The 27,033-nt window shown below is 49.4% G+C and overlaps 1 protein-coding gene across 1 annotated transcript in view; it reads right to left on the bottom strand.

The window, feature by feature from the left end:
* Positions 1–17,944, bottom strand: part of CACNG1 (calcium voltage-gated channel auxiliary subunit gamma 1) — a 44,350-nt gene extending 26,406 nt beyond the window's left edge. The window contains exon 1 of the mRNA XM_075348025.1: positions 17,602–17,944. Coding sequence (XP_075204140.1) covers positions 17,602–17,842 — 241 coding nt within the window. The 5' untranslated portion in view covers positions 17,843–17,944. The remainder of the gene's footprint in view (positions 1–17,601) is intronic.
* Between the last annotated feature and the right edge of the window lie 9,089 nt (positions 17,945–27,033).

Genomic DNA, 27,033 nt, shown 5'->3' on the forward strand with positions numbered 1-27,033 from the left:
GATTGTTCCATCGTTTCTCGCTCTGTTGATTGTGTGATATCGGAGTAGGACCCAGTCACAAAGACAATTGATTTTTTACTTACCTCTTCCTGGAGCTGGAGCCATTTTTTCTTCATTTGGATTGCTTTCGTTTGATCAGCACGGGCGTCTGCGCACACTGGGGGATGTGACTGGGTTGGTGACCTGGCAAACACTTTTTCACAGGAGTCGTAATTCTCTCCACAACTTTTTCTACAGTTATGATTGTTTTGTACTACCGTACTTTTCATTTTATAACACGCACCGGATTCTAAGACGCACCCCAAATTTAGAGATAAAAAAGGTAAATAAAATAAAAATGGGGTCCGTCTTATACTCCAGTGTTGTCTTACCAGAGGGGGGGCAGCAGTGATGGTGAAGCGGGGTCACAGGAGGCAGAGGTTGTGCTGGTAGCCACGGTGGGTCCGTGTTGGCAGCGGCGGCGGGTCAGTAGTGGCAGTAGCAGCGGCGGGTCAGTGGTGGAGCAGGCCGGTGCGGTGAGTGTCCCATTCTGTCCGTGGTCCCAGTTCAAATGATGGCACATGGAGCGGCACATGCGCAGATGGAGCTCTTATCGAAGGGCTCCATCTGCGCATGCGCTGACTTCTGGAGCCATCATTTAAATATGGGACCGCAGACACACTGGGGCACCTGCCGCATAGCCACTGCAGTCCGCACAGCCACCCGCCTGCACGCACAGAGTGGCAACCAGCAGGCCGTCCACCCGCACAGAGAGGCAGCCGGCACTGACAAGCACCCGGCTGCCCGCACGCAGCCACAGGCCCCCGGCCACCCGCATGCAGCCACAGGCACCCAGCCGCCCGACCTTACCATGTCGTCGCACAGATAACCTCCCCGGTAAGCTATATTCGGATTTTAAGACACACCCCTCATTTATCTACCAAATTTTTGGCAGCAAATGTGCATCTTATAATCCGGAAAATACGGTGTATGCAACTGGGTAAAGAATTGGCTAAAAGATAGGAAACAAAGAGTAGTCATAAATGGTACATTCTCTAAATGGGCTATAGTCAGCAGTGGGGACCGCAGGGATCTGTACTGGGAGCAGTGGGGACCGCAGGGATCTGTACTGGGAGCAGTGGGGACCGCAGGGATCTGTACTGGGAGCAGTGGGGACCGCAGGGATCTGTACTGGGAGCAGTGGGGACCGCAGGGATCTGTACTGGGAGCAGTGGGGACCGCAGGGATCTGTACTGGGAGCAGTGGGGACCGCAGGGATCTGTTCTGGGAGCAGTGGGGACCGCAGGGATCGGTACTGGGAGCAGTGGGGACCGCAGGGATCTGTACTGGGAGCAGTGGGGACCGCAGGGATCTGTACTGGGAGCAGTGGGGACCGCAGGGATCTGTACTGGGAGCAGTGGGGACCGCAGGGATCCGTACTGGGAGCAGTGGGGTGCCGCAGGGATCTGTGCTAGGACCAATTCTTTCTAATCTCTTTATTAATGACCTTGTGGATGGGATTGATAGTAAACTGTCAGTCTTTGCTGCCGTCACCAAACTATGTAGGATATTAAAAACTGATCTTGATATAATACTACAGAAGGATCTGGATAAGATGTGGGAATGGGCAGATACTGGACAGAGGAGATGTAATGGTGATAAATGTAAAGTAATGCCCCTAGGACGGAGTAATCCTATAGCTGTGTATACATTAAATGGAAGTAAACTCGGGACTACAGAACAGGAGAAGGACTTGGGTATTCTCATTACAAATAAGCTGAGCAGCAGCATCAATGTCAGGCAGCAGCTGCTAAAGCAAACAAGATTCTAGGGTGTATAAAAAGAGAGATTAGATCCCGTGATCCCAACGTATTGTTCCCCCTCTATAAATCACTTGTAAGGCCACATCTGGAATATGGGATCCAGTTTTGGGCTCCACATTTTAAAAAGGAAATTCAGAAGTTACAGTCACTTCAAAGGGTGCTAACTAGATTATTACAAGGAATGGAGGCCGCCCGTATGGTGAGTAATGGAGGCCGCCCGTATGATGAGTAATGGAGGCCGCCCGTATGAGGAGTAATGGAGGCCGCCCGTATGAGGAGTAATGGAGGCCGCCCGTATGATGAGTAACGGAGGCCGCCCGTATGGTGAGTAACGGAGGCCGCCCGTATGATGAGTAATGGAGGCCGCCCGTATGATGAGTAATGGAGGCCGCCCGTATGAGGAGTAATGGAGGCCACCCGTATGAGGAGTAATGGAGGCCGCCTGTATGAGGAGTAATTGAGGCCGCCCGTATGATGAGTAATGGAGGCCGCCCGTATGATGAGTAATGGAGTTCGCCGGTATGAGGAGTAATGGAGGCCGCCCGTATGACGAGTAATGGAGGCCGCCCGTATGATGAATAATGGAGTTCGCCCGTATGATGAATAATGGAGTTCGCCCGTATGATGAGTAATGGAGGCCGCCCGTATGATGAGTAATGGAGGCCGCCCGTATGATGAGGAATGGAGGCCGCCCGTATGATGAGTAATGGAGGCCGCCCGTATGATGAGTAATGGAGTTTGCCTGTATGATGAATAATGGAGTTCGCCTGTATGATGAATAATGGAGTTCGCCCGTATGATGAGGAATGGAGGCCGCCCGTATGATGAATAATGGAGTTCGCCCGTATGATGAGTAATGGAGGCCGCCCGTATGATGAGTAATGGAGGCCGCCCGTATGATGAGGAATGGAGGCCGCCCGTATGATGAGTAATGGAGGCCGCCCGTATGATGAGTAATGGAGTTCGCCCGTATGATGAATAATGGAGGCCGCCCGTATGATGAGTAATGGAGACCGCCCGTATGATGAGTAATGGAGGTCGCCCGTATGATGAGTAATGGAGTTCGCCCGTATGATGAATAATGGAGGCCGCCCGTATGATGAGTAATGGAGGCCGCCCGTATGATGAGTAATGGAGGCCGCCCGTATGATGAGTAATGGAGCCCGCCCGTATCATGAGACGTAGAAAAGGTTAGATATGTTTAGTTTAGAAAAAAAACGTCTCAGAGGAGATCTCATTTATATGTATAATACATGTGTGGTCAATATAAAGGACTGGCACATGACTTATTCCTTCCAAAGACAGTACTAAGGACCAGGGGGCAGTCACTGCGGGGGAAGAAAAGCGATTCCAGCAGCTAAATAGGAAAGGGTTCTTTACAGTTAGAGCAGACTGTGGAATACCGACCACAAGAGGTAGTAATGGCAGATACTATAACAGCTTTTTATCAGGGCGGAGGATTCCTCACTACACAGCATTGTTGGTTATAAGTGACTTAGTGACAAAATGTAGAACTTGTGGAGGAAGGGGAACTAGATGGACCGAGGGCTTTTTTCAACCTATGTAACGATGTAAAACATTTGGTCAGGTACTTGGATTTTCCTAAACATTCTGTAGAACTTTTAGGTTCCAGACTAAAGTAAAAGAACCTACCAGCTCCTGGGACCTGCTTTTCAGAGAAAATGAATTCCTTCCCTACTTTTCTCCAGACCGTGCTCTAGAGTATTGCAGCGATGTTCCTGCAGTATGGAAAAATGTAACATTAAGTACAATGTGAGCGAGTGGAGACTCTTTATTTATTCATCCAAAGTCTGAAAGCCTCTACTGCACAATGTCAGTGAGTATGCATCAGTGCCTGGAGGAAATTCTGTGCACTTGAAGGAAAGCTACGAGAATTTAGACTTAATTCTTAAGAAACTTAACTACGAGGATCAAGGATGGTCAATATGTGTTGATCTGAAAGTTCTGTGCTTGCTCCATGGGCAGGGAGGAGGACACACAATGTACCCATGTTGTGTGCAAATGGGAAAGCCGGGATAGGGCTCATCAGTAGAGCCAAGAAAGTTGGCCAACGAGAATATCTTTGCAATCTGGACTCAAGAACATAGTTGAGGAACGTTTAGTTGATCCTAGTGAAGTTCTCCGTCCACCACTCTACGTTACGATTGGACTGATGAAGATTTATAAGTACCTGTATACCAAGTTTCAGGGAATGTCTGAAGCAAAAAAATGAAGGAAGACATTTTGTGGGTCCGGATATTCGGTAACTTCTGAAGGACGACGTGTTCGAAACAAAAATCAAAGTTGTTGAGAAAAGGGCTTGGGATTCTTTTAAAGAAGTCATGAAGAAATTTCTAGGTAACAACATAGATCCAAAATTTAAGCCCATCGTGGAGAACATGCGGAAACGTTTCCAATCCTTAGGTGAGCTTATGAATTTGAAGTTGCATTTTTTATATTCCCATTTGGACTTCTTTTCTGAAAACCTCGGTGTTGTTAGCAAAGAGCAAGGAGAAAATATTTCACCAGGATATCAAGGAGATGGAACGAGGATATCAAGGTAGATGGAATGTGAACATGATGGAAGATGACTGCTGGCTGCTTCACAGAGAAGTTCTGCAACCTTCTTTAAGAGAAAAGGATCAAGAGTAGGGATGAGCAAATCTTTCAAAGTTTGGTTCGCGAACCTTACTGAACAAACGCTACATTCGTCGAACCGAACTACGAATCTTTTGAATCCCATTTGATTCAATGGCAGGCCAAACGTAATGCAAAGAAAACACCTTTAGGGGTGGGTTGAAAAGCTTCCAAAACACCAAAAATACATTTTACAGTGCAGCACCACCATTTTAGCTTAGCCATTAGCTTCCTAGACTATTGACATAAGAAATAAAGAGGCGCATGAGACAGGTGTAGGGATGGTGCTCCCATACCCCTGCCAGTACAGACAAGATACAACTTTGAGACCGATCTTGGAGTCTTGAGATTTAAAAACCTTTCAGGCAGACAGCAGGACAATGGCATCAATTGCCCCCTTTCATTTCCCCATATTGTCTTTGCACAGCAGGGAGGTATGGTCCATGCAACACACAGGATGTGGGCTGGCATTTTAATTTTTAAAAATCAACATATGCATGAGGTACAGGTGTAGGCCTCTTGCTCTCAGAACCCTGGCACTACAGACAAAAGACAATTTAGAGATCCTACTTGGAGTCTCCACATTTCCAAAAATTAAAGTCAGACAACAGGAAAAGTGATAACAATTGTCACAGACTAAAAACAGTGGAATGCCGCAACATGGATGCATGAGAATGACCCTGTAACAAGGCCTGAACCAACATTTCTACCTTCACCAGAAACTGCAAGATGACAGACAGGCGTAGGCCTCTTGCTCCCAGAACTCTGGCACTACAAACAAGACACAATTTGGAGACTCATCTTGAAGTCTTGAGATTTAAAAATCTTTCAGGCAGATAGCAGGACAGCGGCATCAATTGCCCCCCTTTCCCTATTTCTCCATAGTGTCTTTACACAGCAGGGAGGTATGGTCCATGCAACACACAGGATGTGGCCTGGCATTTCCATTTTAAAAAGTGAGCACTCAGAAACTGTGCCTTCTGCAGCAGCGCATTCAGGACAGAATCAAAATTTCTGTACAACCAGATTGAGGATGTTAGCATTGCAATGCAAATGTGATGCTGCCCAAGGATAATTCTGCCACCAGGTTTGCACCATTATCGCACATGGCCTTCCCTGGTCCAGGTTATGTGGAGACAGCCATTAATCAAACTCGGCCTGGATAGTGGTCATCAACTATGCAGCTGCTGTGTGACTGCCTTCTCCAAAGCATATTAATTTAAGCACTGCCTGATTGCATTTACACACAGGATGTGGCCTGGCATTTAAATTTTAAAAATCAAAAGGGATGAGTGATAGGATTAGGACTCTTGCTCCCAAACCTTTCAGGCAGAGAACAGGACAGGGGGAGAGTGGCATCAATTGCCCCCCCCATTTCCCCATAGTGTCTTTGCACAGCAGGGAGGTATGGTCCATGCAACAAACAGGATGTGGCCTGCCATTTACATTTTAAAAATCAAGAGACGCATACGTGACATGCATAGGCCTTTTGCTCCAAAACCCTGGCACTACAGGCAAAAGACCCTACTTGGAATCTTGAGATTTAAAAACCTTAAGGGAAGACAACAGAACAGTGTCACCCCAGAGAGAGATGTACTAAGGCAGTTATCAATACACTACTCTCCCCACTCCAGTATGTTTCTTGATTGCCAGTCTATCACCGGATTATGTCTAACCAACCACAGCAGACCCAAGACCATGGGGGCTGACAGACCCTCCAGAACATAATCTGAGATCAACTGCTGATGAAAATTCCCCACAAATGTATTGTAATATTATGTACTATTTGTGAGAGGCATTTCTGAGCAAGGGGTGAAGAATCAATGGCATAAATGGGGAGCAGCTTCTCTAAATTACTACATGTCAAGCCATGCATGCACACAAATTGTGCATCAATTAGATTAACCACTGCTCTGCTATCAACGAAGACCTCAACCTTCTCAACCAAAGCGACAGAATTTGCTACGGAGTGGATCATTCCACCTGGTATTCGTGGCCCATCTACGAAACTCCAAGCAATTTGATTCTGCTGACCGATCTCCCTGCTGAAGACCACACAATTTAACCTCAGCCAGCGAGACTCGGTCAGGGTCATCATAAATGAGCCCTCACCAACCAGATACCTCACTCTAGGCCAGGGGTGGGGAACTTTTTTTCTGCCGGAGGCCATTTGAAAATTTCTACCAACCTTTGGGGGCCGCACAAAATTATCAATGTGAAAATTACCTTGCTATATTTGGTCAAACAATAAACTCACCCCTACTGTGGTGGCCGAAGTTGCTTCTCTTTGGTGCGGCTGTGATGTTTGGTGCTACTAATCATGTTTCTTCTCACAGCTGCTTTTTCATTTTGTCTGGGTCTGGAGCACAATCAACTCTTTGTGATAAGATTGTTAAATCATATACATCACATAAGAGATGCTGTATATGCATCACAGGAGACACTGGAGGCACATATATCACATAGGAGACACTGGGACTGCTGTATAAACATCACAGGAGACACTGGTGGCACATATATCACTGGAGGGGCTGGGGGCATATACATAAATTAGGAGACACTGGTACTGCTGCATATACATCACATAGGAGATGCTGAGACTGCTGTATATACATCACAGGAGACACTGGGGGCACATATATCACACAAGGGGCTGGGGACATGTATATGCCCCCAGCCCCTCCTGTGATGTATATGCCCCCAGCCTCTCCTGTGATGTATATGCCCCCAGCCCCTCCTGTGATGTATATGCCCCCAGCCCCTCCTGTGATGTATATGCCCCCGGCCCCTCCCGTGATGTATATGCCCCAGCCCCTCCTGTGATGTATATGGCCCCCGCCCCTCCTGTGATATATAAGTTGCAGGAGATGCTGTGGACATGCACATTACAGGAGACACTGGGGGCATAAGCAACACAGGAGGGGCTGGGGCGCAGGCACCACTGGGGGGGCACAGATATTATTTGGGGGGCTGCACACAGCACTTGATGAGCATTGACATCACTGGAAGGGAGGAGGGACACACAAACCTGGGGTGATATACAGCATTGGGGGGCAGACAGCACACTCTGAGGGGAAGGGGCCACAAAGCACTGGACGGGGCACACAGCAGCAGAGGGCGGGCGCTGGACACACAGCAGCGCCAGACTCACAGCACCAGCGAGCAGGTGCCAGACACGCAGCTCCGAGGGCAGAGAGCGTTCACTCAACTCTGAGGGCAGAGGCTGGGCACACACCGCTAGGCTGTGAAGCTGCTGTGGGACGGAAGCGCAGAGTGCTAAACCCGCCCACAAAGTAAGTCTTGAGCTCGCTGGCAGTGGCCAGCGGCAGAACACATTGGTACGCACAAGCAGCACATGTGCGGATTTAAAGGGCTGGCGGCCCGCAAGACTGCGGTGGCGGCTCGAGCACTGCCGCCCCCCGGTAATCTGCCCAGGGGCTGCAGAAAAAGGCATGACAGGCGGTATATGACCCGTGGGCCGGAGGTTCGCCATCCCTGCTCTAGGCAAACCCTAATCTGGACCCTAAATAAGGATAGCAGGTATTAGCACTTGTCAGCACCACTAACACTAAGAGAGACAAAAGGAAACAATATAGGTGAAACAAATGCTACCACCTGAGCCCAGGTAGATAGCAAAACATAAACACTTATCTGAGAAGCAGCAACCATAGAAGTCTCTGGAACAACAAGAAGAGATGACCACTGCAGACCACAGTCAGGAGTAAAGCGCACCCAAACCATCCCAGGGTGAGGTTTATAAAGGAAGTCAGAAGCTGACAACAGAGCAAAAACTATCAGTTTCCCAGGGTCATAAGGCCACTTTACACGCAGAGGTAAATCTTTGGCAGATCTGTGGTTGCAGTGAAATCATGGACATATTGTTCCATTTGTACACAGCCACAAACCTGGCACTGATTGTCCACAATTTCACTGCAACCACAGATCTGCCGCAGATTTATCTCTGTGTGTAAAGTGGCCTATAGAGTCCGCTGCTGCAGAAACAGGGAGCTGTCATATAACCCATGCTGCCAATATCTAGGATTTTCTAACACTCGCTGCCACTGGATTGTCAGCCGGCCGTGACACCTCTGTGACACATGCGTGACAACTAGAGTCCTGTAAACATCTTATACCCTATGATAATAAAATGTTCAGGAATAAAAAGAAACCACTATGGATAAATAAAACAGTACAAAGTATAATAAAACAAAAACAAAGGGCTGAGAAATCTTGAAGGCTGAGAATGCAGAAATAGTATTTAAGGAGTATAAAAATCTCAATAGAAAATGTAAAAAAAGAAATCAAGCTACAAAATTAGCTACTAAAAGAAAAATTGCAAAAAAACATTAAAAGAAACCCCAAAATTTTATAAATACATCAATGCCAAAAGGAAAGAAAGGATGGTATCGGCCCTATAAAAGATTAGAACAGGTAATTATACAGGACAAAGCAAAGGCTGAGATATTAAACAGGCACTTTTCATCGGTGTTCACAGAGGAACTGACTGATCCAGGGATCATTTAACAAGGCAAAAATCAAAGTCCCCCTGATATAACTAATTTAACACAAGAAGAAGTACGGCTGCATCTGAGTAAATTAAACATTGACAAATCCCCCGGGCCAGATGGCATTCATGCATGCATATTGAGGGAATGGAGCTCAGTAATTGACAGACCGCTGTATCTCATCTTCTTAGACTCGCTTGTAACAGGGTTGATGCCTTTGGAATGGAGAAAGGCTGATGTGCTACCGATATTTAGGAAAGGTAAGATTAAAAGATGACATGCAAGAATATATGCGAGAATAATATAATAACTGACAGACAGCATGGATTCATGAAAGAAAAGTCACGTACAACCAACATGGGGTTCTATGAGGAGGTAAGTGTGAATGTGGATACTGGTAATGCAGCTGATGGAGTTATCTGATACTATACCACATAACAGCCTTTCACTGAAGCTCCAGAAGCCGCGACCGGGCGAAACTATAAGCAGATGGGTAAGGAATTGGCTACAAGATAGAAAACAAAGAGTCGTCATAAATGGTACATTCTCTAAATGGGCTATAGTCAGCAGTGGGGACCGCAGGGATCTGTACTTAAAGAGGGGGGGTTGAACAAGGATCTGTACTGGGAGCATGCAATTGTGAGGCGGGAAGTGGTAATATGCAGGGTATATACACAGATACTGAGGATTACACCCAATATACAGAAGAAGTGGTACTGTGCAGTATATACAGCGTGTCCACTCATATCCTGTCCATCGCCATTAACTTGAGAAGGCGGCAGCTATAGGCATAGAAGTGGTGTCTAGGTATAGTAAAGTAGCCATGCGCTACGCAATGAAACCACCTATAGCGCCACCTGGTGGAAAACAACGGAGTTAGCATTTTTATCTCGAAAACAGAACGAGATAGAGAAAAAAAGTGAATTACAAAGTTGCAGGGCATCATCAATTCAATACGAATCCACACCTTGCACAGAAATGCTATGATATGAAACCCATGACCCTTTGATGCTCAAAGTAGCCCCTGTCAGCTGCAATGCACATCTGGCCTCTGCACAGCATACTGTATCTTGCTGCGATGCACATCTGGCCTCTGCACAGCATACTGTATCTTGCTGCAATGCACATCTGGCCTCTGCACAGCATACTGTATCTTGCTGCAATGCACATCTGGACTCTGCACAGCATACTGTATCTTGCTGCAATGCACATCTGGACTCTGCACAGCATACTGTATCTTGCTTCAATGCACATCTGGCCTCTGCACAGCATACTGTATCTTGCTGCAATGCACATCTGGCCTCTGCACAGCATACTGTATCTGACTGCAATGCACATCTGGCCTCTGCACAGCATACTGTATCTTGCTGCAATGCACATCTGGCCTCTGCACAGCATACTGTATCTTGCTGCAATGCACATCTGGCCTCTGCACAGCATACTGTATCTTGCTGCAATGCACATCTGGCCTCTGCACAGCATACTGTATCTTGCTGCAGTGCACATCTGGGCTCTGCACAGCATACTGTATCTTGCTGCAATGCACATCTGGCCTCTGCACAGCATACTGTATCTTGCTGCAGTGCACATCTGGGCTCTGCACAGCATACTGTATCTTGCTGCAATGCACATCTGGACTCTGCACAGCATACTGTATCTTGCTGCAATGCACATCTGGGCTCTGCACAGCATACTGTATCTTGCTACAATGCACATCTGGCCTCTGCACGGCATACTGTATCTTTCTGCAATGCACATCTGGGCTCTGCACAGCATACTGTATCTTGCTGCAATGCACATCTGGGCTCTGCACAGCATACTGTATCTTGCTGTAATGCACATCTGGCCTCTGCACAGCACACTGTATCTTGCTGCAATGCACATCTGGCCTCTGCACAGCATACTGTATGGCTGCAATGCACATCTGGCCTGTGCACAGCATACTGTATCTTTCTGCAATGCACATCTGAGCTCTGCACAGCATACTGTATCTTGCTGCAATACACATCTGGCCTCTGCACAGCATACTGTATCTGGCTGCAATGCACATCTGGCCTCTGCACAGCATACTGTATCTGGCTGCAATGCACATCTGTACTCTGCAAAGCATACTGTATCTGGCTGCAATGCACATCTGGCCTCTGCACAGCATACTGTATCTTGCTGCAATGCACATCTGGCCTCTGCACAGCATACTGTATCTGGCTGCAATGCACATCTGGCCTCTGCACAGCATACTGTATCTGGCTGCAATGCACATCTGTACTCTGCAAAGCATACTGTATCTGGCTGCAATGCACATCTGGCCTCTGCACAGCATACTGTATCTTGCTGCAATGCACATCTGGCCTCTGCACAGCATACTGTATCTTGCTGCAATGCACATCTGGCCTCTGCACAGCATACTGTATCTGGCTGCAATGCACATCTGGCCTCTGCACAGCATACTGTATCTTGCTGCAATGCACATCTGGCCTCTGCATAGCATACTGTATATGGCTGCAATGCACATCTGGCCTCTGCACAGCATACTGTATCTTGCTGCAATGCACATCCGGCCTCTGCACAGCATACTGTATCTTGCTGCAATGCACATCTGGCCTCTGCACAGCATACTGTATCTGGCTGCAATGCACATCTGGCCTCTGCACAGCATACTGTATCTTGCTGCAATGCACATCTGGCCTCTGCACAGCATACTGTATCTGGCTGCAATGCACATCTGGCCTCTGCACAGCATACTGTATCTTGCTGCAATGCACATCTGGCCTCTGCACAGCATACTGTATCTGGCTGCAATGCACATCTGGCCTCTGCACAGCATACTGTATCTGGCTGCAATGCACATCTGGCCTCTGCACAGCATACTGTATCTTGCTGCAATGCACATCTGGCCTCTGCACAGCATACTGTATCTTGCTGCAATGCACATCTGGCCTCTGCACAGCATACTGTATCTTGCTGCAATGCACATCTGGCCTCTGCACAGCATACTGTATCTTGCTGCAATGCACATCTGCACTCTGCACAGCATACTGTATCTGGCTGCAATGCACATCTGGCCTCTGCACAGCATGCTGTATCTTGCTGCAATGCACATCTGGGCTCTGCACAGCATACTGTATCTGGCTGCAATGCACATCTGGCCTCTGCACAGCATACTGTATCTGGCTGCAATGCACATCTGGCCTCTGCACAGCATACTGTATCTGGCTGCAATGCACATCTGGCCTCTGCACAGCAGACTGTATCTTGCTGCAATGCACATCTGGCCTCTGCACAGCATACTGTATCTGGCTGCAATGCACATCTGGCCTCTGCACAGCATACTGTATCTTGCTGCAATGCACATCTGGCCTCTGCACAGCATACTGTATCTGGCTGCAATGCACATCTGGCCTCTGCACAGCATACTGTATCTTGCTGCAATGCACATCTGGCCTCTGCACAGCATACTGTATCTTGCTGCAATGCACATCTGGCCTCTGCACAGCATACTGTATCTGGCTGCAATGCACATCTGGCCTCTGCACAGCATACTGTATCTTGCTGCAATGCACATCTGGCCTCTGCACAGCATACTGTATCTTGCTGCAATGCACATCTGCACTCTGCACAGCATACTGTATCTGGCTGCAATGCACATCTGGCCTCTGCACAGCATACTGTATCTTGCTGCAATGCACATCTGGCCTCTGCACAGCATACTGTATCTTGCTGCAATGCACATCTGGCCTCTGCACAGCATACTGTATCTGGCTGCAATGCACATCTGGCCTCTGCACAGCATACTGTATCTGGCTGCAATGCACATCTGCACTCTGCACAGCATACTGTATCTGGCTGCAATGCACATCTGCACTCTGCACAGCATACTGTATCTGGCTGCAATGCACATCTGGCCTCTGCACAGCATACTGTATCTTGCTGCAATGCACATCTGGCCTCTGCACAGCATACTGTATCTGGCTGCACGCTGTGTAATATGGTAGGTGTCACATTTGCACACATCTGTGATCCGTGGTGTTAGGTCCTGCAATGTTGGGGGAGGGGTCGCATACACCTGCTGTTTGATGTGACCTCACAGAAAGAAGTGCAGTGGGGTGAGGTCAGGTGAGCGGAGGCCACTCCATACAGCCTCCACACCCAGTGACTTGTAGGAGGTCTCCATGAGGTGTCGCTTCACGTCCGCAGCCTTTTGAGTTTTACACCTTCTAATCATAGCATTTCTGTGCAAGGTGTGGATTCGTATTGAATTGATGAGGCCCAAAACTTTGTAATTCACTTTTTTTCTCTATCTCGTTCCGTTTTCCAGATAAAAATGCTAACTCCGTTGTTTTACACCAGGTGGCGCTATAGGTGGTGTCACTGCATAGCGCCTGGCTACTTTACTATACCTAGACACCACTTCTATGCCTATAGCTGCCGCTGTTCTCAAGTTAATGGCGGAGATGGGTGGACACTGTATAGAGGTGCGGTGTATACAGGATATGGGTGGACACACTGTATATAGGTGCGGTGTATACAGGATATGGGTGGACACACTGTATATACAGGAGAAGTGGTACTGTGCAGTGTATATATACAGAATATTACAGATACTGAGGATTACACCCAGTATACAGGACAGGAAAAGTGGTACTGTGCAGTGTATATATACAGAATAATACAGATACTGAGGATTACACCCGGTATACAGGACAGGAGAAGTGGTACTGTGCAGTGTATATATACAGAATAATACAGATACTGAGGATTACACCCAGTATACAGGACAGGAGAAGTGGTACTGTGCAGTGTATATATACAGAATAATACAGATACTGAGGATTACACCCGGTATACAGGACAGGAGAAGTGGTACTGTGCAGTGTATATATACAGAATAACACAGATACTGAGGATTACACCCAGTATACAGGACAGGAGGAGTGGTACTGTGCAGTGTATATATACAGAATAATACAGGTACTGAGGATTACACCCAGTATACAGGACAGGAGAAGTGGTACTGTGCAGTGTATATATACAGAATAATACAGGTACTGAGGATTACACCCAGTATACAGGACAGGAAAAGTGGTACTGTGCAGTGTATATATACAGAATAATACAGATACTGAGGATTACACCCGGTATACAGGACAGGAGAAGTGGTACTGTGCAGTGTATATATACAGAATAACACAGATACTGAGGATTACACCCAGTATACAGGACAGGAGAAGTGGTACTGTGCAGTGTATATATACAGAATAATACAGGTACTGAGGATTACACCCAGTATACAGGACAGGAGAAGTGGTACTGTGCAGTGTATATATACAGAATAATACAGGTACTGAGGATTACACCCAGTATACAGGACAGGAGAAGTGGTACTGTGCAGTGTATATATACAGGATAATACAGATACTGAGGATTACACCCAGTATACAGGACAGGAGAAGTGGTACTGTGCAGTGTATATATACAGAATAATACAGGTACTGAGGATTACACCCAGTATACAGGACAGGAGAAGTGGTACTGTGCAGTGTATATATACAGAATAATACAGATACTGAGGATTACACCCAGTATACAGGACAGGAGAAGTGGTACTGTGCAGTGTATATATACAGAATAATACAGGTACTGAGGATTACACCCAGTATACAGGACAGGAGAAGTGGTACTGTGCAGTGTATATATACAGAATAATACAGGTACTGAGGATTACACCCAGTATACAGGACAGGAGAAGTGGTACTGTGCAGTGTATATATACAGAATAATACAGATACTGAGGATTACACCCAGTATACAGGACAGGAGAAGTGGTACTGTGCAGTGTATATACAGAATAATACAGGTACTGAGGATTACACCCAGTATACAGGACAGGAGGAGTGGTACTGTGCAGTGTATATATACAGAATAATACAGATACTGAGGATTACACCCAGTATACAGGACAGGAGAAGTGGTACTGTGCAGTGTATATACAGAATAATACAGGTACTGAGGATTACACCCAGTATACAGGACAGGAGGAGTGGTACTGTGCAGTGTATATACAGAATAATACAGGTACTGAGGATTACACCCAGTATACAGGACAGGAGGAGTGGTACTGTGCAGTGTATATACAGAATAATACAGGTACTGAGGATTACACCCAGTATACAGGACAGGAGAAGTGGTACTGTGCAGTGTATATATACAGAATAATACAGATACTGAGGATTACACCCAGTATACAGGACAGGAGGAGTGGTACTGTGCAGTGTATATATACAGAATAATACAGATACTGAGGATTACACCCAGTATACAGGACAGGAAAAGTGGTACTGTGCAGTGTATATATACAGAATAATACAGATACTGAGGATTACACCCGGTATACAGGACAGGAGAAGTGGTACTGTGCAGTGTATATATACAGAATAATACAGATACTGAGGATTACACCCAGTATACAGGACAGGAGAAGTGGTACTGTGCAGTGTATATATACAGAATAATACAGATACTGAGGATTACACCCAGTATACAGGACAGGAGAAGTGGTACTGTGCAGTGTATATATACAGAATAATACAGATACTGAGGATTACACCCGGTATACAGGACAGGAGAAGTGGTACTGTGCAGTGTATATATACAGAATAATACAGATACTGAGGATTACACCCAGTATACAGGACAGGAGAAGTGGTACTGTGCAGTGTATATATACAGAATAATACAGATACTGAGGATTACACCCAGTATACAGGACAGGAGAAGTGGTACTGTGCAGTGTATATATACAGAATAATACAGATACTGAGGATTACACCCGGTATACAGGACAGGAGAAGTGGTACTGTGCAGTGTATATATACAGAATAATACAGATACTGAGGATTACACCCAGTATACAGGACAGGAGAAGTGGTACTGTGCAGTGTATATATATATACACAGAATAATACAGATACTGAGGATTACACCCAGTATACAGGACAGGAGAAGTGGTACTGTGCAGTGTATATATACAGAATAATACAGGTACTGAGGATTACACCCAGTATACAGGACAGGAGCAGTGGTACTGTGCAGTGTATATATACAGAATAATACAGATACTGAGGATTACACCCAGTATACAGGACAGGAGAAGTGGTACTGTGCAGTGTATATATACAGAATAATACAGGTAGTGAGGATTACACCTGGTATACAGGACAGGAGAAGTGGTACTGTGCAGTGTATATATACAGAATAATACAGATACTGAGGATTACACCCAGTATACAGGACAGGAGAAGTGGTACTGTGCAGTGTATATATACAGAATAATACAGATACTGAGGATTACACCCAGTATACAGGACAGGAGAAGTGGTACTGTGCAGTGTATATATACAGAATAATACAGGTAGTGAGGATTACACCTGGTATACAGGACAGGAGAAGTGGTACTGTGCAGTGTATATATACAGAATAATACAGACACTGAGGATTACACCTGGTATACAGGACAGGAGAAGTGGTACTGTGCAGTGTATATATACAGAATAATACAGATACTGAGGATTACACCCAGTATACAGGACAGGAGAAGTGGTACTGTGCAGTGTATATATACAGAATAATACAGATACTGAGGATTACACCCAGTATACAGGACAGGAGAAGTGGTACTGTGCAGTGTATATATACAGAATAATACAGGTAGTGAGGATTACACCCGGTATACAGGAGTGGTGTTCTTGTGGAGTGTTGCTGGTTTTCGCCTCCAGTTTTCGGTTTGGTTTATTACCCCTCAGGCCGCTGTTTCAGCCCGTCCGGGGGTTGTCGGACTCTTGTCCGTCTGACCAGTGTGGCTTGTTGGTATTACTGGTATGCTCTTGGCAGGTGCTCTTGTATGATAAGACGTCTCGGCAGCTGGTAGGGGCCACGTTCTGAGATTCGTCCCCAGTTTTGGGATCTGGCCACGTTTACTTCTTTGCTTTGTTTTTTGCTCCAGAATTACTCCAGAGTTATGGACTCCTCCACCATTAAGGCTCCAGTGTCTTCCATACCTGAGCTCTCATCAGTGACATTCTCCATCTTTATGAGCGTGGTCGGCTGCAGACATCGTGATCTATATGCAGAGGATGTTTAGCAATCCTATCTTAATCCTTCTCACAGCTGAGGGTTTGTTACTGTTGAATCCAGTGGAAGTGATTATCTGCACTGATACATTGTAACAAAATATTATTAGAGGAAGAGCAGGAGAGGGCAGGACGCTGCTACATTGTAAGGTCAGGATTAGAGGTGTGGGTCGCTTATCTCCAACATGGTGGATCTAACCCTACACACATGGAGCGCACGTCCGTGAGATTGTTACTCCCATCATCTCCCTCCCTGGCCGACTGATTCCTCGTCTGAAGAGCAAGCACTCTAAAAAGCTGCGACAATAAGATTCCAATGCGACCATTCAGATTCCAGCTGATAGTGTAAAGACAGTGATACAATGTATCAAGCATCGCCGTGGAGACCAGGTGGCACTTGTTACATGCTGACACTCAATGTATGAACACAGAATTCTGCAGATTTGGGGTTTCTATGAGGAACGTGGCGGTCAATATAGCCGGGCATCTGGAGGTACATGACCGCCCCTCATTACCGGTCCCACTACCTACCTCCGGGAAGACTGAGGGGGCCGCACGGTTTGCTGATCACGTCGTTCCATTCCACGAATATCTTCTTGGTGCACAACCGCCACAAGCCGAAGTGCGCCATCTCACACAGCTCCTCGTGGTTTTCCACTTTGGGGCTCATGACGGCCCAATGATCACTCATGACGGCGGCCAACATCAGCGACACCCCAATGAGGATGATGCAGAAGGTGACCCGAATCTTCAGAGCTTTTAGTTCCATCATGGTGGCGGCTGTGTGTTTGGGGTCTCGGGGGTCTTGTGAGTGTCTTGTCGCCTCCTTGGCTCTGGTGTGTCTGAGGCTGCGGCTGAGTCTGGAGAGGGGGCCGGGCCGGACCCCGCAGCTGTTGGGATCTGTCAGTGTAGGTTACACACAGAGCAGAGGATGCTGGGAAGTGCTATTAATGCCGGACCCTTTGGTTTTCTCTTTGGCCGCAGTGAAGTAGTTGCTGTAAATAATTACATTCTTGCTTCCTGACGCCAATGATTATTTGTTTGTAGCCAAAAACAAGAAAAAACAAAAAAGGAAACGTTCAAAAACATCTTTACCCCTCGGCTCATCACTGTAAAAGCGTTACCAAGGGCAGAACAATGGCCGACGTCCCATCATCCGGTGAGAACAGAGCCAGAGGGGCACCAGAAGAGTCCACGGACAGCCACTTTCTAGAATGGGCTCTTATATTAGGTTATGGGGTCTGTGATGGGCTCTTATATTGGGTTATGTGTTATAATCCGGTAACCATGGAAGATTACAAAAAAATCCCATAAGTAGGAAAACACCAAGAAAAACAAGAGTAGTTGGAAGCTGAGCTGATCGCAATCCCCTAACTGTCAGACTACACTAGAAGTAGCTGTGGAGCGTTCCTAATTACCTAGATGCCACGTCACAGCCGGTGAAACTAGCTACACCTCACAGATAGAACTGAGGAAATCTTACTTGCCTCAGAGAAGTCACCAAATGAATAGCCAGCCCCCAACATATAGAGATTACGGTGATGTAGGAAAACACGATACACAGATAGGAAAAATAGATTTAGCAAAGGCGAGGCCTGACTACCTAGATAGAAAGGAAAGAAAAGGATGCTGATTGTGGTCACTACAAAAGCCCTGCAGAAACATACCAATCTCCTGATAGTAAAAATGACCATGGAGGTCAAATGAACTCACCCCCACTATATCAGGTACTCTTGTAAATAATGAGAGAAACAAAATACCAAAAAAAAAACCACAAAAAATGCAAAAGTGCAAATAATCACGTTTGACATAGAAAATCTCCATTTTCTTTCAGAAGAGCTAGCACAGGGGGAACCCCCATTGTCACGAAACTATGAAAGCAAATCTTCACCTGCAAGAAAACAGATTCCAAACATAACAAATGAAAAACAAATACCCTAAGGTGTAAACCAGGAAGCAAAGCAAAAGCTTGCAAACTTATCTGCAGAGGTCTTGCACAGGAAAATAGGGAAGGACAGAACTCTAAGCCAGGTTCAGAGACTGAGTAAAATGGGGTCTGTGAGGCAAATCCCGGGATATGAAGATGAATTATGACTTCCAGTCATAATCGCTCATCACTCCCTGGCAGTGCCCCCCTCCCTTCTTGTTCTCAATGTCCAGCATCTGTGAAGGTGTTACACCTCCATGGCCATCTCCTGTGATATGGAGATGAGATGATGTGGGAACAATGGACACAGGAGGACTCCCTGCCGTGACCCTGTGGTAGGAGCTGCTATCTAATTAGCAAGCTTGGAAGTATCCAGACAGAACGACTCCAGTAAAAAATGGTTCATATCTCGCAAGCCATATTTCCGATAAATATGGCAACCATAAAAATGGTGTCTCCGCATGCGGACGATGCTGGCACACCCTTTTTATGGGAGCGGGAGCTTGGGAAATACCCCAGGCGTGATATCAGCCAATGGGGAACTAGTAGACAAGTCATGAGTCCTCTCATTCTGTAGCTAAATTCATAACTGTCACAATGAGAGCGTTGGCGTCCGCCTACGACGCTCCCAGGCAAAGTTATGGCCATATTCCATGTTGTGGATTTTGTCCATAACTCCAGCCAGGGGTGGAGCAGTGCTCCCTCTGAGGTCACTAAGGTAGGAGGGGACCTGGATTTGCCCAGGTTGATAACCCTACTTCGGCCATTTTCCAGGGTTCTTTCGCTGGGGGTCACGTGTAGGAAACATCTGTGGGAGTTCCTGGAAACCTGGTCTACAGCGCCCCCCTGTGGCCAGACGCACAAGGTAACTGCTGGAACTGTGTATGCCTGTTTGTAACCCATGCTTTGCTTGTAACTGTACTCTGACATATGTATATTCCGTAGATTCCCTATTGTATATATTGTAGTTTCTAGTGTGCTTTAGGCTGATTAAATTATATAATTAATCTTGGGCTGTTCTGTTATCTCGATCTTGAATCCCACGTCTGTGTGTTCGGCTAATAGTTACCGTGAAGCGGTTGGTGGCAGCGAGTTGTGCCAAGGATTATTGTGGGGAGGCCAGTGAGATTCGGGGAGGTTTTATATATTCCGCCCGCGGAGGTCGGGGGAATATATACCCTACTCTCACTGGGGACCCTTCAATAATCGGCATAAGTAGTATAGCGGCCTCCTTGCTTATTGTCGGGCAATTCCATAATTGGCCTGACTATAAGAGGGGCGCTAGAGAGCGCGTCACGTGCTCTGTCTGTCGGTCGGGAGGTATAAAGGAGGGGTGACCCCCACTTGTTACCCCCCGATTGTGACGTACTGGTAGCCAGCGCGGGGGATTTCTGAGTGACCCCCCCGGTGGTTTGTGACATATTGGTGGCATAGCGGTGGGATCGAGATAATAGTGTGTGTGAGTGTGAGACCCATACTCCCAGACACTAAAGACTGCCTGCAGCAGCTGTGGCTGCTGGGGTCTTCAGACTAGCTCAACACTAGAGTGTCAGAGTGCAGATACTGTAAGGTGTGTGGAGGCATCAGGTGTCAGTTCTGTGTCAGTGACCAAAAGTCTGCAAGAATGGCTGATGGCACCAGGAGCAGAGCTAGGCAACTGGCCAATGCTAAAGCAGGAGCCGAAGAGAGGGAGGACGGTGCTGTGGACAGTAATGAGGAGGTTGCCCACGAGTCCTCCAGGAGCTCGACGCCAGAAAACAGCTCTGCAGAGGACATTGCACAACCTGGCACTGCTGGACAAGATGAGGAGCAGCTCACCCAAGGGTCCTCAACGAGCCAGATGCCAGCCCTCCGCTCTGCAATGGACAGTGAAGCACCAGGCTCCGCAGTGGGCCGCAGATCACCACGTGCCATTCCACCGAGCCTGGGAGGCTCGGATAGCCTTCTTCAAATGGCTATGGCCCTTCACCAGGCTGGAGACCGGGATACCTACGAGATACTCATGGCCGAGCGTGAGCGGCAAGCAGTGCGTGAGGCTGCGGAGCGGCAAGCAGCACGTGAAGAGCGCCAGGCAGAGCGTGACTACCAGCTGCAGCTAGCTCAGCTCCGGCCCTCGTCAGCCACACGTGACCTTCAAGACACCAAACTTCCAAAGGTCCGTGTTGAGGACTTCCCAGTGCTGGAGAAGGATGGAGACTTGGACTCTTTCTTGACTGCTTTTGAACGGACTTGCCTGCAGCACCATCTGGACAAGGACCAGTGGGCCAAATACCTGACCCCCCGTTTAAGGGGTAAGGCCCTGGATATCCTTGGGGACTTGCCTGCTGAGGCAGATCAGGGCTACGACACCATCAAGCGGGCCCTGATCCAACAGTACAACCTCACTCCAGAGTCCTACCGCAAGAAGTTCCGGAGCCTACAGAAGGGACCAAAGGACTCCTGGGCTGACCACAGGCGGGCACTTGCCCGAGCTGCCGACCACTGGACCCAAGGCCTGCAGCTTTCCACCGGACCGGAGATCCTGGACTTGTTCATCACGGAGCAACTCTTGTGGAACTGCCCTGAGGATCTCCGCCAGTTCATCCGAGACCAGAAGCCAAAGGGGTCCACGGCTACAGCTGCCCTGGCCGATGACTACACCAACAATCGGGCTCCTGAGGCCAGGAGAGCAGCCACCAGCAGCACCTGGAGAGGGGGTAAGATGAACTCTGCGACTGCCCCACCTGCCCCTAGACTGCAGGGGGTGTCCCCCTCAACTCCCCTCTCCAGGCCCGTGGCAGAACCAAGACGGTGCCACCAGTGCAACCTACCTGGACACTTCAAGGCCATGTGCCCTCAGCGTCCCAAGGCCCCGGCTCCGTCCCCGTCCCAAGGGCCGCCCAAGGTGTATTGTGTGGGTGGGGGTGGTGGTAGGTCCCTGGACAGCTTCCAACCTGTCACCGTCGGCCGGTCTGTGACCATGGGACTGCGAGACAGCGCCTCGGAGGTGACTCTGGTGCGGCCTGAGATGGTGTCCCCCCAAGACTTGATCCCTGGAAAAACCCTCGCTGTCTCCGGGATTGGAGGCATTGACCCGGCGCTGCCTGTTGCTGACATTTATGTGGACTGGGGCGCAGGGCGAGGGGTGAGGGAGGTGGGGGTAACTGATCGGATCCCCGCAAACGTGCTACTTGGGACAGATTTGGGGCAGATAACCTCCCAGTTTGGGCCCCAACCAAGGGCTGAACCTTCAGCCAGTACTGACATGCCTCCGGACAATGTTAATGTGTTATCTATGAATGATGTAAGGGAGGAGGGAGTGAACTCTGATATTTCTGCTTGCATAGACACCATAGACACACACACATCTGCAGCTGTGACAGGGGAGGGGGTCAGAGAAAGGTGTGACAATGCCTCTACAAGTAATCAGCCTGTGAGCTGGGATCTGTTGCCCTCTGCAGGGATAAGCAGAGAGCAGGGTGCTGCAGGGGGAGGACCAGTGTGTGGGGTGGGGGCTACCACAGCAAATGTGGGGTCCCCAGAGATTTCACAGCGGGGTTCTGTTGCTGCAGGAGGGGAACAGGCAGGTGAGATTGGGGCCGGTCCAGGAGCGGAAGTGCTCCCAGGTAAGATCTCGGTGCATGGTTCCCCCACAACCGGGGTGTCAGGAAGCCAGGTCGGTCTGCCTGAACCGGCGACTTGGTCAGGAACGGAGGAGGAGCAGGCACGACCCACGGTCGCAGCGGCTGTGGCCGCTGTCACCCGCAGTGGGAGTGCTGGAAGCCAAGGGGCCTCCCGGAGGTCCGATAGCTCTTCCCCTTCTGACCAAGTGGCAGCCGAGTCAGGTGGAGGCCAGGACACAGGTCCCGGGGTACTGACCGAAGATGTGACAGTCTCGTCGATTCTGGCCACATCTAGTCAGGGGTTTCAGGCAGCGTTAGAAGCTGACGACAGCCTGAAAGCTCTTAAGGAGCAGGCGGCACAGCCTCCCTCGGACTCGGACCCGGAGCGAGTGGTCTGGGACCAAGGACGGCTGTACCGGGCCACGGTCCAGCAGGGTTCACCGGAGGCGTGGCCCAGGGACCGACAGTTGGTGGTACCCTGTCCGTTCCGGACGGAGTTGTTGCGGATCGCACATGAGATTCCGATGGCCGGACACCTAGGGATCGCTAAGACCAAGGCCAGGTTACACCAGCATTTCTACTGGCCAAAAATGGGGGCCGATGTGGCTGCCTACTGCCGTTCGTGTGAAACCTGTCAGAGAGTGGGGAAGGCGGGGCCACGCCCCAAAGCCCCACTGGTATCTCTGCCCATCATCGATGAGCCTTTCAGGAGGGTGGCTGTGGATCTGGTCGGCCCGCTGGCCATCCCCAGCAGCTCCGGGAAACGCTTCATACTGACGGTAGTGGACTATGCCACCCGGTACCCAGAAGCAGTGGCCTTGTCGTCCATTCGGGCTGACAAGGTGGCCACCGCATTGCTGGAGATTTTCTCCCGAGTGGGTTTTCCCCAGGAAATGCTCACTGACCGGGGGACCCAATTCATGTCCCAGCTGATGGAGGCCCTCTGTAAGCAAGTCCAGGTGCGACATCTGGTGGCCAGCCCGTACCATCCACAGACTAATGGCCTGTGCGAGCGGTTCAATGGCACCTTAAAGCAGATGCTTAAGATGTTGGTCGACTCCCATGGGCGTGACTGGGAGCGGTATCTCCCACACCTGTTATTTGCTTACCGGGAGGTTCCACAGGCCTCAACAGGATTCTCACCGTTTGAGCTCCTGTACGGGCGACGTGTGCGGGGCCCCCTGGCTCTGGTGAAAGAGGCTTGGGAAGGGGATTTGGCCACCCCTGGAGTGTCGGTTATCGAGTATGTCATGCGCTTCCGGGACAAAATGCAGGCCTTGACGCAACTGGTACACGACAATATGGCTCAAGCCCAGGCCGATCAGAAGCGTTGGTACGACCAGAACGCTTGTGAGAGGACCTACCAAGTGGGTCAAAAGGTGTGGGTACTGGTCCCCGTACCACAGGACAAGCTTCAGGCAGCCTGGGAAGGCCCATACCTCGTGTACCAGCAGCTCAACCCTGTGACGTACCTGGTCACCCTGGACCCTGCCCGTGGAAGGCGGAAGCCCTTCCATGTGAACATGATGAAGGCACATCATGAGCGGGAGGCATGTGCGCTCCCCGTGTGCAACCTGCCCGAGGAGGGAGAAGCGGAAACCCTCTTTGTCACAAACCACCGGGGGGGTCACTCAGAAATCCCCCGCGCTGGCTACCAGTACGTCACAATCGGGGGGTAACAAGTGGGGGTCACCCCTCCTTTATACCTCCCGACCGACAGACAGAGCACGTGACGCGCTCTCTAGCGCCCCTCTTATAGTCAGGCCAATTATGGAATTGCCCGACAATAAGCAAGGAGGCCGCTATACTACTTATGCCGATTATTGAAGGGTCCCCGGTGAGAGTAGGGTATATATTCCCCCGACCTCCGCGGGCGGAATATATAAAATCTCCCCGAATCTCACTGGCCTCCCCACAATAATCCTTGGCACAATTCGCTGCCACCAACCGATTTACGGTAACTATTAGCCGAACACACAGACGTGGGATTCAAGATCGAGATAACAGAACAGCCCAAGATTAATTATATAATTTAATCAGCCTAAAGCACACTAGAAACTACAATATATACAATAGGGAATCTACAGAATATACATATGTCAGAGTACAGTTACAATCAAAGCATGGGTTACAAACAGGCATACACAGTTCCAGCAGTTACCTTGTTGCGTCTGGCCACAGGGGGGCGCTGTAGGCCAGGTTTCTAGGATCCTTCCCACAGATGTTTCCTACACGTGCCCCCAGCGAAAAGAACCCTGGAAAATGGCCGAAGTAGGGTTATCAACCTGGGCAGATCCAGGTCCCCTCCTACCTTAGTGACCTCAGAAGAAGAAATGCTCCACCCCTGGCTTGAGTTATGGACAATCCACAACATGGAATATGGGCCATAACTTTGCCTGGGAGCGTCGTAGGCGGACGCCAATGCTCTCATTGTGACAGTTATGAATTTAGCTACAGAACGAGGGGACTCATGACCTGTCTGCCAGTTCCCCATTGGCTGATATCACGCCTGGGGCATTTCCCAATGTCCTGCTCCCATAAAAAGGGTGTGCCGGCATCGTCCGCATGCGGAGACACCATTTTTATGGTTGCCATATTTATCGGAAATATGGCTTGCGAGATATGAACCATTTTTTACTGGAGTCGTTCTGTCTGGCTATTTCCATAGCCTTGCTAATGAGATACAACTCTTGTTACAGGGTGACGGCAGGGAGTCATCCTGTGTCCATTGTTCCCACACCACCTCATTTCCATATCACAGGACATGGCCATGGAGGTGTAAGTGGAACACTGAGAACAAGAAGGGAGGGGGCACTGCCAGGGAGTGATGAGGGATTATGACTGGAGTCATAATTCATCCTCATATCCCGGGATTTGCCTCACACCTCCCCCCTTTTGAGGGCGCTAGGGGGCAGCACACTCCGGTGTTCCCCCGTGCGCCCGTCCGCGACCTCTCCTTGTCGGGACAGCCCGTCTGCGTTACCGTGGTCACGGCCCCTTTTGTGGCGAATGGTGAAGTTGTATTGCTGGAGCGCAAGGCTCCATCGCAACAATCGCCCATTCGTCCCAGAGACGGTGTGCAACCAGCTGAGTGGATTGTGGTCCGTCTCCACGATGAAGTGGCGCCCGTATAGATAGGGTTGCAGACGCTGCAGGGCCCACACTATGGCCAGGCACTCCTTCTCCATCGTGGAATAGGCAACTTCCCTTGGTAACAGCTTCCTGCTCAGGTACAAGACCGGGTGCTCTTGGCTCGCAGAGTCCACCTGGCTGAGCACCGCACCGAGGCCGAAGTCACTGGCGTCGGTCTGTACTACAAACGGCCGCGTGAAGTCGGCTGCCTGCAGCACGGGCGGGCTGGACAGGGCGTCCTTTAGGGCCCGGAAGGCTGTCTCGCAGTCCATTGTCCAATCGACTGCAGAGGGCAGCTTCTCCTTGGTGAGGTCCGTCAAGGGCTTTGCCAGGCTACTATAGCATGGAACAAACCTCCTATAGTACCCAGCGGTCCCCAAGAAGGACATCACCTGCTTCTTGGTCCTGGGGGTGGGCCAGGATGCGATGGCTTCCACTTTCTCAGGCTCGGGCTTCAGTGTTCTCCCACCTACCCGGTGACCGAGGTACTGGACCTCGCTCACGGCCAGCTGACACTTTCCCGGCTTGATGGTCAAACCTGCCCGGTGGATCCGCCTGAGCACCTGTGCTAGATGCTCTAGGTGGTCCTCCCAGGTGGGACTGAAGACGGCAATGTCATCCAGGTACGCGGCCGCGTACCCTTCAAGTCCCTTGAGCAGGGTGTTGACCATCCGCTGGAAAGTGGCAGGGGCATTCCTCATCCCGAATGGCATCACCGTGGACTCGTACAGTCCAAATGGGGTAATAAAGGCAGAGCGTTCCCTGGCCTTGCGAGTCAGGGGGATCTGCCAATATCCCCGGCTCAGATCCATGATGGTCAGGTACTGAGCCCCGGCCAACTGATCGAGCAGGTCATCGATGCGTGGCATTGGGTACGCATCGGCGACCGTGACAGCATTGAGCCCCCTGTAGTCCACGCAGAACCGAGTGGTTCGGTCCTTCTTAGGGACGAGGACTACAGGCGAGGCCCAAGCGCTGTTGGATGCCTGGATCACCCCCAGCTTCAGCATCTCGTCAATCTCCTGGCGCATGTGTTGCTGCACCTCCGGGGAGACCCGATATGCTGAACGCCGGATCGGGGGATGATCCCCAGTGTCCACGTGATGGACAGCCAAGTCAGTCCTTCCGGGCTGGTTGGTAAACAACCCCCGGAAGGGGAGGAGGGTGGCCCACAGCTGGGACCGTTGGTCTTCCAAGAGCTGGTGGCCAACCTCCACATCCTCAATGGATCCGCCTGCCCTAACCTGGGCTAGCATATCCAAGAGGGTTTCCGCTTCTCCCTCCTCGGGCAGGTTGCACACG

The sequence above is a fragment of the Anomaloglossus baeobatrachus genome, chromosome 5 (assembly GCF_048569485.1).
Source record: "Anomaloglossus baeobatrachus isolate aAnoBae1 chromosome 5, aAnoBae1.hap1, whole genome shotgun sequence".
In the NCBI taxonomy this organism is placed as follows: Eukaryota; Metazoa; Chordata; class Amphibia; order Anura; family Aromobatidae; genus Anomaloglossus; species Anomaloglossus baeobatrachus.